Source organism: Xenopus tropicalis, chromosome 3 (genome assembly GCF_000004195.4).
Source record: "Xenopus tropicalis strain Nigerian chromosome 3, UCB_Xtro_10.0, whole genome shotgun sequence".
Lineage (NCBI taxonomy): Eukaryota > Metazoa > Chordata > Amphibia > Anura > Pipidae > Xenopus > Xenopus tropicalis.
In genome coordinates, this window is record NC_030679.2 from 40311695 (window position 1) to 40323940 (window position 12246).

The window sequence follows — 12246 nt, forward strand, 5'->3', positions numbered from 1 at the left end:
TATTGCCCACTTCGAGGTGGGTGTTTCAGAGAAAGATTCACTCATTTGGTGACCTTGCCAGATAAGCAGATCTTTCCATGTGTGATCAGCTTTAAGTCTTTGATCTGACACTGCCCTTATAATATTTGATAGGCTGTTAAACTCCTTAAAGAGCTTTTTCATAAAAATGGCAAAGAACTAAAGTTAATTGTCTCTAGTTCTGTAACATCTAGAGAACACTCATGACTGACTTGGTGATCATGAAATCTGAAGTTTACCTTCCCTTTTATTTTAATGCTTCTCTGAGCATTTACTCTAGCACCAACCCTGGGAAAGAACTTAGCAACTGGATTCATTGAGTGTTCCTAAGATTTAAGCATCCCCCAGTGAAACCACATTTCCTTGTCTTTAAACACAGTATCCTGTATCCTAGATACATTGTTTGTTGGCACTTGTGTCCATGGGTGCATACCATTGTTCTTTTGCATTATTGAAACACTGCTTCTCTTGCTGCTTTTGTGAAAATTGTTTGCAAATTCAATCTATACCAGATTAGATTAGTGTTTTTAATGGTAATACTAAGACTTTAACTTAAGGTTAAAGGGATACTGTCGTGATTTTTTGATATTTTTTTTTTCTAAATTACACTGCTTACATAGCAAATAATTGACTTTACCATTTAAAATTTGATTCTGGGACCAACAAATGTATTTTTTTTAGCTGTAATATTGGTGTGTAGGCAGCCATCTCAGTACCTTGTGCCTGAGTCTGAGCTTTCAGAAGGAGCAAGTGCTACACATTAGAACTGCTTTCAGATAACCTATTGTTTCTCCTACTCTCATGTAACTGGAGGAGTCCCAAGCCGGACTTGGATTTCTTACTATTGAGTGCTATTCTGATATCTACTGGGAGCTGCTATCTTGCTCCCTTCCCATTGTTCTGCTCAGCTGCTGGGAGGGGGGTGATATCACTCCAACTTGCAGTTTAGCAATAAAGTGTAACTGAAGTTTCAGAGCACAGGCCACATGGCTGTGGCATCCTGGGAAATAAAGAATATGGCTAGCCCCATGTGTTATTTCAAAATTAAATATAAATAAAACTCCTGTTTTTGAAAAACAGATTTCAATGCAGAATTCTGCTGGAGAATCTCTATTAACTAATGCATTTGTAAAAAAAGGTTTTTCCATGACCGTATTCCTTTCCTATGGATAACTATATCCATTGTAGATGGTCCTGATATTGAACTGGTTAGAGAATTTAGTCAGCCGCAGCTCCTTGAATTCATGCTTTTCCAGTTGTTTGCATATACTCCACGAACGATAAGAAGTATAGTAAGGCACCATACAGAGCCTATGGGTAGATTGGTTGGAGATCATACTAGATTGGCCTGGTTATGGCCATCTTAAGTTCTCTGTGCAGGTAGGTTATTTGGCCCCAGACTGCCTAGTGATCCTGGTAGTAAGCACTAAAGGGACTGATGAACAATCTCTGTAAGTATTAAAGGACAAAGGTTCATATAAATTAAAAGTAAAGTCTAAAGGCATTCTTTTTAAGTACTTACTGCATATCTAAATTCCCAGATCCCTGCTTGCTTCTCTGAGATATGGTGCTGGCAGCCTACAGCAGTGTGAAGACTACAGTGACATCACTGAAATCTCTCTGTCCTTCCTGTATGCTGCCAGCGCAGCCTTCCTATTCTCTGAGCATTATTATTAACATTTATTTATAAAGCGCCAACATATTCCGCAGCGCTGTACAATAAGTGGGTTTCATACATTGGACATACAGAGTAACATATAAAGCAATCAATAACCAATACAAGAGGTGAAGATGGCCCTGCCCAAAAGAGCTTACAATCTACAGGGAGCATGTGTGTAACTTGATCCTGTCTCCTGTTCTGAGCTACACATGCCCACCAGCCAGTCAGAAGCAGATCTGGCGCAGAGGGGGGGGAGGGAATGAAACATGTGCAGTATGAACAAGGAGGGAAAGAAAGGGAGAATACCTTTTTAGAGATGGCTGCCTGTTCTAGAAAATGTGAAGTAAGTGTGACTGAGTAAATATTTGATTAGGTGAGCCAAAAGTGTGGCGTTTTTACTAAACAATAGGACGACTATTGGGCAGTATGCTTTTTAAATTTTGGCTTGCATTCTCCTTTAAGTCTAGATAAGTATTGCATAATAGTGAGTTAAAAAAGAAAAGCCATTAGTATTTGGGTATTGGCAGAGAAATACCTGTACTTGCCATATAAACTACCAATGACTTGAATTGCAACCATTTGATAACTGCCCACAGAGGAGGATTTCAGCCTCATCTCTAATAGCAGTAAAGGCGAGTGTCATTCAAACCAATGGCAGTCTCCATGGGTGATAATGGTCATCTCCACTACCACTGCATGTGGTGTTAACTGTGGTGTGTTTGTCATAACAAGGTTCCAGATATAGGAAAATGTCTTTCAGCCATAGTGCCAAGAATATCTAGGATACCAAAATGTTTTCCCTCCAGTTGGCTTTCTGGCTGGGTGTTAAGGTGTTTCTAGGAAGGAATATAGGCTCCCCTTAATTGGCCTTCAGGCTGCACCCCTTTTGCCACTGCTTTAAGCCCCACCAGTAATGAAAAGCCCAATCACCACAGAAGTGGAGGCTGGTGCTGTCCATCCCTCCTTGCTCTTGGCATGTGAGGGGGCCTATCATACCCTCTTCGTCACAAAGCTGGGATTGCTTTAAAAAAATAAGACCATTTTATTCTTAAAGGAACAGTAACACCAAAAAATGAAAGTGTGTAAAAGTAACTAAAATATAATGTGCTGCTGCCCTGCACTGGTAAAAGTTGTGTGTTTACTTCAGAAAGTCTACTATAATTTATATAAATGAGCTGCTGTGTAGCCATGGAGGCAGCCATTCAAAGGAGAAAAGGCACAGGCACATAGCAGATAACAGATAAAACACTATTGTACTCTACAGAATTTATCTGTTATCTGCTATGTAACCTGTGCCTTTTCTCCTTTTTTCCAGCTTGAATGGCTGCCCCCGGGGCTACACAGCAGCTTATTATATAAATTATAGTAGTGTTACTGTAGCAAACACACCAGTTTTACCAGTGCAGGGCAACAGTACATTATATTTTTATTACTTTAAAGCTTTCATTTTTTGGTGTTACTGTTCCTTTAAAAAGTAGCTTGCATGTAGGACTTGTGTTGAACGTAGCTGGAATAGCATTTTCTAGAAGTCGCTTGGTTAGTCAGGCCTGTTGGTAAGGTATCTGGTATAGCAGTTATCTTGTAATTTTACTAAATATAAATAACTGAAAAAATGACAACATTTTCCAACTTTCTTTGACCTTTAGTTTATAGACATTGCTCTGGTTACAGATACGTTTTCTACCCCTTCCTAACTCTGGTGTTGCGATTTTTCATCAGCTAAACAAATCAGGTGATCACAATGGGTTAATAACACCTGCTCCACCTCTTTCCCCCCTCCCCTCTTTTCTACAGGGTTTTGAACACAAAAGGAGCAGTCATCACAGACCAGGCTGGAGCTGGAGCTGGACCTGTCACTCCCCTGAAACCTAGAGATTTTTAGTTCATATGTACACTTGCCAGTTGTCGTCGGAGACCATTTACTTGGTGTAAAGCTGAACTTAATTTCCGTATAAACTGGCTACCTGCTGTGTCCAATATGCCGAAAGTAGCCGCTGTTAATAATTGTGAATATCACTAAGATTAGTGAAACATGGTGTCCAGTTTTCTATTGCGTTCCCTCCCCCCTCCCCGAAAGCGTGGGACAGGTGGTTCAGATATTAAGTGTTGGCAGACTTGTGGAAGAAATTGTGCATATGCCAATTTTTTTTGGTTTTTTTTTTCGTTTTACTATGGTTAACCTCCTGATCCTTACACTGCTTAAGACTTCTACTACTTGAGAAGAAAGGCATGAGCTGGTTTCCTAAAGGCCATTGTATAAAAGAAACAAAACTCTCATTGTTTCCGCATTTCTCTTTTCTTCACTCGTTATCACCTTTTTTTAATTGTACACTTAAAACATTCTTAACTGTTTCACTGTTTAAAATATCTACAGTCTGGTAGAGGTGCACCTTCAGTGAATGAGTTAAATCATTTTTTGTTTTTCCTTTTGCCACCTTATGGTTATTATGGTGACCGCATGGTTTCGGATTATTTGGACCTTGTGGCACTGCAGCTCATGTTTAGGAGCTTGTCTCCTAAACAGTGTAATAGAAAATAAATTATCTTTGCCAGATCTTGGTAGTCTGAAACCATCTTGTCTCCTTAATTTAACCAAAGATTACAGTTTTTAGGCAAACCATATGACTGTGTTTTTTGTTTTTCTTTTTTTAAAGGATAAGTTAGGGTGCAGACATAAGACACAGCTTAGCTTGCTTTTCTTTAGAGAATGGAATTTAACTGTTCATGTTGTAAAAGGAAAAACTGCAGCATATTGTTCACAATCTAGATAACATCTTACAACTAAAGCTTGTTTAAGTGGCTTAGGAAATGTAATCACTGTAAACATGATCTGGGATACCTTTGTTTTTATTTTGAACATTTTTGTTTGTTTACATGTTCATTAAAAACTAAAATTTAATCCACTTTCTTGAAATTATTTTGTCTCACTATTTAGGCTTATTTAAAAAAATGTTGGAAATACAACATACAGATGCAAGCACTCCTGCCATATTGATTTGTTTACACATGGTCTATTTGAATCTTATTTTGTACCCTGTTAATGTACTGTTCTGCTGTATGGAAGTGTAAAGCATATTGATGGCCCAGTTACAGCTCTTTTCCATCGCTCATTTTTTGCAAATTCCTACTCTTTACTGCAAAGGTAAAGATGGAGCGAGAATGCTTTCTTTATCCTGCTATCCCTCACACCCCATGGTGGTTTAAAGCAAAATAAAAGCATGGAATGTACCTATTAAATGGAATTCCTCTCTAGGACTACTCAGTAGATATTTTTCAGTTTCACTTGCCATGATGGAATTGCTTGAAGTTCCATTAGCATAAAAATAACCTTCATATCCATGTATTACCTATATTTTGGCATCATTTATTTTCCGCCTGTTTTCACTATGTTAAAATAAAACACATTTGGCATCTCTGATCTAGTTCATGACTGTCAATGGCTGGATGTGGTGGTGGATGGGGTGATTACTCATCAAAACAAATGTGCTAAAAAGGACATCCCATCAGGATTCTGGGTCATATAAACAAACTGAATGGCAATAGTTGGTATCCCAATGGAGTTATGTACATTTTTTTTTTTCTGGTCCTTAAAATATGTGATTGGAGCATACCAAGTTGAGCCAACGTGTGCTAACATTGCATGCAATTATTTCAGACCTGTTTATCAAGCCAGCTTAGTACTGGACACTACAATGGGCCCTTGTGCACATTCTTCTACCCAAGGAGCAATATGGAGATTTTCTATCTTTTCTCTGCTCAAAATAGAACAAAAATACCAAAGTTAATTTTTTCTGCATGCCAATATGAAATCTGGTTGGCTAAGAGTATGTTATCCCATTCTGTATACACTAGATATGGGTATTTATTTTTTGATTGAGTGGCAAGCCTAGATGCCCTTAGCCAGTTAATAAGTGTCTATCAAAAATATGTAATGTCTTATTATCCCCATGTTACGTTGTTCTATACTGCATTTTAAATGTGTTGTTTTAAAATCAAATGTACCTTATTTGTTGATAGTACCAATAATATAAATGTATTATGACTTTGTTTTCCTGCCTTTTTATGATTGTATTCACCAATTTAGAAAATGTAAATATTGCGTAAGGATACCTGTAGATCAGTGCTGTCCAACTGGCGGCCCGTGGCTCCCCTCCTGTCTGGCTGCTTTGATGGCTTACCTTTTGAGTAAGCTTTAAATGGTATCAGTACTGATTAAAGGTGGTCGCACGAAAGATCGTTCAATCTGCCACTAACGTTCAGGGCTGAAACGGCAGATAAGGAGGTAGAAACAATAGGATTTCTACCTCCTTCTGCCGATTCAGCCCTGAAGGCAGATTTTGCTCAGGTGCCTTTTATGGCGCCCGATCAAAATCTTTTAACCCGCCCGATCGGCGAGTCGACCGATCTCAGCAGCCTCCTGCGATATCTGTCGACTTGCCATACACGCACCGAATATCGTACGAGACAAGGTTTCGTACGATATTATCGGTGCGTGTATGGCCAGTTTAACTGGCCCCCTGCATGGTTCTCACCTCAGATTTAGGTGAAAAAAAAAAATGTAATCCCCTGTTATGTTCACACCTTTTAATCCCTGCATTGTTCATACTCTGCAGTGTTCACACCTCAGGCTGTAATCACCCGCATTGTTCACCTGTAAACACCTCAGACATTGTAGGTACTGCCTGGACTATGTTGCCTGTGTGTATGGCACACACAGGGAGCATAGGGTAGGCAGATTATGGCACACACGGGCAGCCTAGGGCAGGCAGAGTATGGTACACACGGGCAGCCTAGGGCAGGCAGAGTATGGTGCACACACGGGCAGCTTAGGGCAGGCAGAGTATGGTGCACACACGGCAGCCTAGGGCAGGCAGAGTATGGCGCACACACACACACACAGGCAGGGTAGGGCAGGCAGAGTATGGCACACACAGGCAGCATAGGACAGGCAGAGTGCTGCCTGTGTGTGCCATACTCTGCCTGCCCTTTGCTGCCTGTGGTAGGTGAACCTGGCAGGGGCTTGTTCTGGGTGTTTGTAAGCAGTTGGAAATAGCCATAAAATGGTCCCTAAAGTGTTTTATTATATGCTTTATTATATTCTGGGCTGGGTTGCTGTGCTATCCACAGGGGAGGAGAAGGCATAAGGGTATATCTTAATATGACATAATATAATTCTTTCACATAAGAATGACAGTTGATATCCCCACAGTAAGCACCAAGCATTTGGGTTTTTGCTGCACTACCACCATTGTGATAAAATAGGTGTGGTTTGAAGTAGGTGTGGTTTAAAAAAGGGAGAGGGGTCAAAACTGGCTTCCATTAGCGGCCCTCCACCATGTATGCTAGAGAAATTCTGTCCCTCGGCACCGCAGAAGTTGGACAGCACTGCTGTAGGTGAAAGTTAATCCAATTTGTTCTGTGTATACCAGTATGTTATATGGGGATATATACTGCTTTCCATCCTTTTTGACTAAAGTGGCCATACACGGGCAGATTCAAGCTGCTGATTGGAGTCCTTTAGATTGGGCAGATTATCTACCTGTGTATGGTGCCCTCCGGCAGGCCTCCCAGATTGATATCTGGCTGAAAATTGGCCAGGTGTCCTTCCGGCAGGTTTGATTTTCCTTTCTGATTAGGGACAGCATCGGCTCATTAATGCATTCCTCAGTCCGATGGCTCCTATGCCTATATAATTTGATGGTAACAGTGCTAAATATCAGAGTAATATTTGGTGTAAGGGTTATGGGGCCCAGTGTACACACGACTTACATTTCTGCATAAAAAAACTGCCATTTCTGTGACATTCTTTTGTCAACGAGAAAGGATATTGAAATAGCAACATCATTATCATAGATTTTAAAACTAGGTATACATGGTAATATCAACTAATTTAGTAAAGTAGAACCTAACTGATTTGGCCACCAGTGCGTTGGGCCTACTTGGGATGATCAGATTGTTTGGCCTCCTGGCCAACAATAGTTTCATAATGGAGGACTATGCAGAGATGACCACACCAACACTGATGGAGTTATCGTCCCATGGGAGTTTCTAACCTGTCCGATTGATAACTGCAACGTTTCCAGCCACACATTCTGGCAGGACTTTTTGAGAGCATCATACATGAGCCAGCTTAAGCATAACGGAACTAACTTGTACACTATTACACATTGTTTTAATGGTACCTTGGTATACTGATGATATCATTTTAATGTGCAGTTTTGAATGTTTTTATTTTTTTATATAATGACCATTTTACCTGGGCAGAAACAGTCGTTTATCTCTATGATAAAGATGCAATAAACAAAACTCTAGCTAGATAAAAGACGCTGCAGCTTTTTTTTTTTATTTAATCATCATTTTAAGGCTGCTGCACCCTGTTAAACATTTCCTGATGAGTTAATATTAGTACAAAGGAACACCTCTGACATTGTTTTATGGTGCCTCTCACTAAAGCTACTGTGCCCATAATTTTCCATAATTGGCTACTTTCTACTGGCCATGTCCTCATTTACTTTAAGTGCCACTCCTTGCTGCCAGCATTATAACACTATAGAAGGACTTTGGCCAGAGAAGTTTCTCCTACAGAGGATGACAACTTAGTCCTATGCAAAGTTGAATGTATCTGTGCAGTGAATAACACTTTTATAGAAGATACAAATCTGGGTAAGAAGGAAATAATAAACTATTGGACAACCTTATCTGTAGTGAACTCTAATCCTTGTGTTTTGTTCTGTAACATCTAAGTTAATTATTGTAAAGAGCGGTGTAACTTGTTGGTAGGGATGCACCAAATCCAGAATTCAGTTTGGGATTTGGCCTAATCTTGGCAAAAAAAAGATATATAATATACATTAGCACCCATAATCTCGCTGTAATAAAAATTACTGTAAGCATGCATGGCTGCAATGATTGGGTCTTTTTAGGTGAGGGAATGTAGGACTAAAACAGCTTTTTTGCTGCCAGTTCTTAGTGCCATTACTTGCAATAGACAGGAAGGGTGTGGCACAATTTCAGTTAAGCCTGTAGGATGAGATAAGTAGTGCTGATCCTTCAAACCCTTACCCGTAGTGTTTTCTGCCCTCTTGCAATTCTTTTTTTTGTGTTTTGCTGGATTCTGACTTTAAGAGAAAAAAAATGATTCTAGTTTCAGTGTTGCAAATGTATAGATCAGACTGTAAGCTCTAACCTAGTCCAATTTACTGTATATTTGATCAGTTATACTAATAGTATTTTTATGTTTTATGTGCAAAAACAGCCTCTGACTATGAATATTTTTATTCATCCAGGTCATGGTATATCTAGTATAAATAAATTTAAAGCAACTGGACTTGTTTAGTAATCATTGAAGACGTTTCATTACTCATCCAAGCAGCTTCTTCAGTTCAACTGACTGGTATGGGAAGTCCTCGGCATATATACTCTTCCACTAATCCAATCACAATGGCACATTGTAACTCTTCAGAGAGGTGTGAATGCTGTGGAGTGAAACGTCTTCAATGATTACTTAACAAGTCCAGTTGCTTTAGAATTATTTATACTAGATAAACAGCCCCTGAATTCTCATTGACGTTGTCTTGTTCTGGACTCTGATTTTGTATGCTAATCTTTCCAGCATGATATATATCCTATTATTTCTGTCTGGTAAATCTAGGTACTATAGAGTGGACCACATCTACCTCCAGTCACAATAGTATGTTTAATGTGTGTGAAATCTCATCCACTAATGGTAAAGACCCACTCTCAGTTTTGCCAAACAGGTCCTAAGTATGCAGACCTCATCCTAATGTCAATAATCAGACCATGGTGCCTACCTGCACCTTCTTACTCTGGCACTAGTCAAGCACAGCAACCTAGCCATGCTCTAATTCAGTGATCCCCAACCAGTGGCTCCCAAGCAACATGTTGCTCACAATCCCCTTGGATCTATGCTCCCCTGGCCTGGAGGCATAAAACCGTGTGAACTGCCAAACAGAGCCTCCTGTAGTCTGCCAGTCCACATTGGGCTACAAAATAACCAAACACGGCCCCTTTTGGGCACCCTCTAGGTACTTTTTTCATGCTTGCTGCTCCCCAGTGTTTTTTATGTTTAAATGTTGCTGATGATTAAAAAAGGTTGGGGACCCCTGTTCTATTTGATGTAATGGCTCTTGAGGCCAGCCTCTGGCACAACAAGGAAATTGCCCCACAAACAACCAAAATCGTCATGGCAGCCAAAAAGCTTGTAACATTGAGACTTTATTATAAGCCCTGGCACACATTTCACTTGCTGCATTCCTCTGTTTATGGTATCACTGAGTTCCTTACAGCAGGTTTTTACCAGGGATTTCACTTTGTGCTCTAAAACAACAAACCTCTGCACTGGTCAACACTGATGGGCCTTAGAACTAGAGGTACAGTTTTTTTTTTAGACAACAGTATTGTTAGTGTTGTTTACCTCTGAATACCTGGCTTTCTGTGGTGTTAGATTCCTTACATTGAAAATGTCTTTCCTTTTGGCCGTTACATAATGCAAAATGTGTATCCAAGATGCTCTATCTTGTAAGGAACTGTTACTAAATTCAGCTAGAAGGTGCACTATGCCAGCATGTTTTACACCAAATACATCATATAGAAAGTACTGTCTGCTGAATGACTAGTCAGTGCTTTTTGTTCCTATCCCCAACATTACCATTCTATAACTATCCATGGGGGGATAATTTCATTGTCATGTAGCCTGCCTGCAGTTCCTATTGGACCTGTTCAATCGTATTTGCAAGCTCTGGAATGCATGTATAGAAGTGAATGTTGTACAGGACAGTGACTTCTCTTGGAGTCTACAGCTATCACCCTGTGCATGTTATATAATGTAGTTTTAGAAAACCCTTGGTGGTAGGCTAGCTTTGTTTTATTGCACACTGTTTTTGCATCAAAATGAATGTTTGTTATCAAAGGTTTAAGTTTGCTATATTGCATAGCAAATCCCTTCTTATCTGGGTATTTTATGCATGGGTAAAGATTTTTTTGAGAACCACATTAAAAGTCATTAAAACTACTTTGATAGCTGGAAGATAGGACGGCTGCTCCCCCAGCTGACTCTTTATGTGCTGAACCACTCATCCCCATACCCGGTCTATTTGAGTTTAGCATTCATGACTAACACAATTAGGCAGTTTAATTATTGTGTTCTTCCAAGCATCCCATGATCCCTTTCTTGCGTGGCTTCAAGCATAAACAAGTTCATAGACCCAGCATTTATGGGAAAATAAATAACCTCAGTAAACATGGAAAGTGCAAATTAGTAGGTTCTAACTTGAAGGTTTGAAGGTTCTAACAGGAACACCTACTATAACTATCACTGTAATCTGTTCCTTCAAGAAGTACGAACAAATACCCTTTTTAGGGCTCTGGCACATGGGGAGATTAGTCGCCCGCGAACAGGGAGTTTTGCCGCGGGTGACTAATCTCCCCATGTGCCAGAGCCCTTAGGGCTCTGGCACACAGGGAGATTAGTCACCTGCGACAAATCTCCCTGTTCGCGGGCGACTAATCTCTCCGAGTTGCCATCAGTTGCCATCCCACTGGCGACAATGTAAGTCGCTGGTGGGATGGCACACGTGGCGGCGCGATTTCGGCAAATAGCCGAAAATGCCTCGCGAGGCAACTTCGGCGATTTGCTGAAATCGCCCGCGCAGCTTGTGCCATCCCACCGGCGACTTACATTGTCGCCAGTGGGATGGCAATTTGGGGAGATTAGTCGCCCGCGAACAGGGAGGTTTGTCGCGGGCGACTAATCTCCCCGTGTGCCAGAGCCCTTATATGCTGAAATCCAGCTGCAAACTGTTCTTCCCCTTCTGCATCATTTGAAATTCTGGAAGGGAAGGAGGGACTAAAACATTGATGTTACAAATTGTAACAACTTCCCCACAGCATTCAGGAACTACATAACCCACAATTCATTGCATTGATTTTCAAACCTGTCTAATTGATATCTTTCTGATTTTTGTCCCATAGATAAAGGAGAGCAGGTAAATGTATAATTATTAATTTAACACCCCAACAATTTAAAAATGTGACTCCACCTCAAACTAAATAGAAAGCACATATCCCCTTGAATAGGAAGCGGTTGTCATTATATTTTTTCTCATTGAGAGCGCTGCAGTGATTTAATATACCAATGTACCATGGGAATAAAGTCTGTATTGGGTTATGGACTGGCTTATGGTTAACTTGAAACAAATCTTTTAATTAGTGTGTGAAATAAGTTGGGTATACAATACGTAGCTCTATAGGTGTGTCCAAATGGCCTAGATATCCCAAATGATGCACCGCTGATGTGATATGGTGCAATCGGGGAGATTAGTCGCCCGCAAACAGGGAGATTTGTCGCAGGCGACTAATGGTGTTTACCTGATAAAGTGGAATGTACATCAAAAGTCAATAGTAGGTATTGTGTGGGGAGGGGAAGGGACACGGTTCAAAATAGATTTGACAGTTAAAAGAATAATGTTATCTTGTTTATTACTGTATGTATAAAAACAAACAAAACTGCTTTGCTGTTAAACAGAACCAGTGATTAGCATGGAGCTGCC

The 12246-nt window shown here is 40.2% G+C and overlaps 1 protein-coding gene across 4 annotated transcripts in view; it reads left to right on the plus strand.

Annotated features, from left to right (window-relative positions):
• csnk1a1 (casein kinase 1 alpha 1) overlaps positions 1 to 5093 on the plus strand; it is a 31709-nt gene extending 26616 nt beyond the window's left edge. For 3 of the 4 annotated variants that reach the window (XM_012958779.3, XM_012958782.3, XM_012958784.3), the window contains one exon: positions 3473 to 5093. In XM_012958779.3, the coding sequence (XP_012814233.1) occupies positions 3473 to 3480 (8 nt within the window). In that variant the 3' untranslated portion in view covers positions 3481 to 5093. The remainder of the gene's footprint in view (positions 1 to 3472) is intronic. The other variant, NM_001001221.2, reaches the window with a different exon arrangement.
• Positions 5094 to 12246: the final 7153 nt, after the last annotated feature.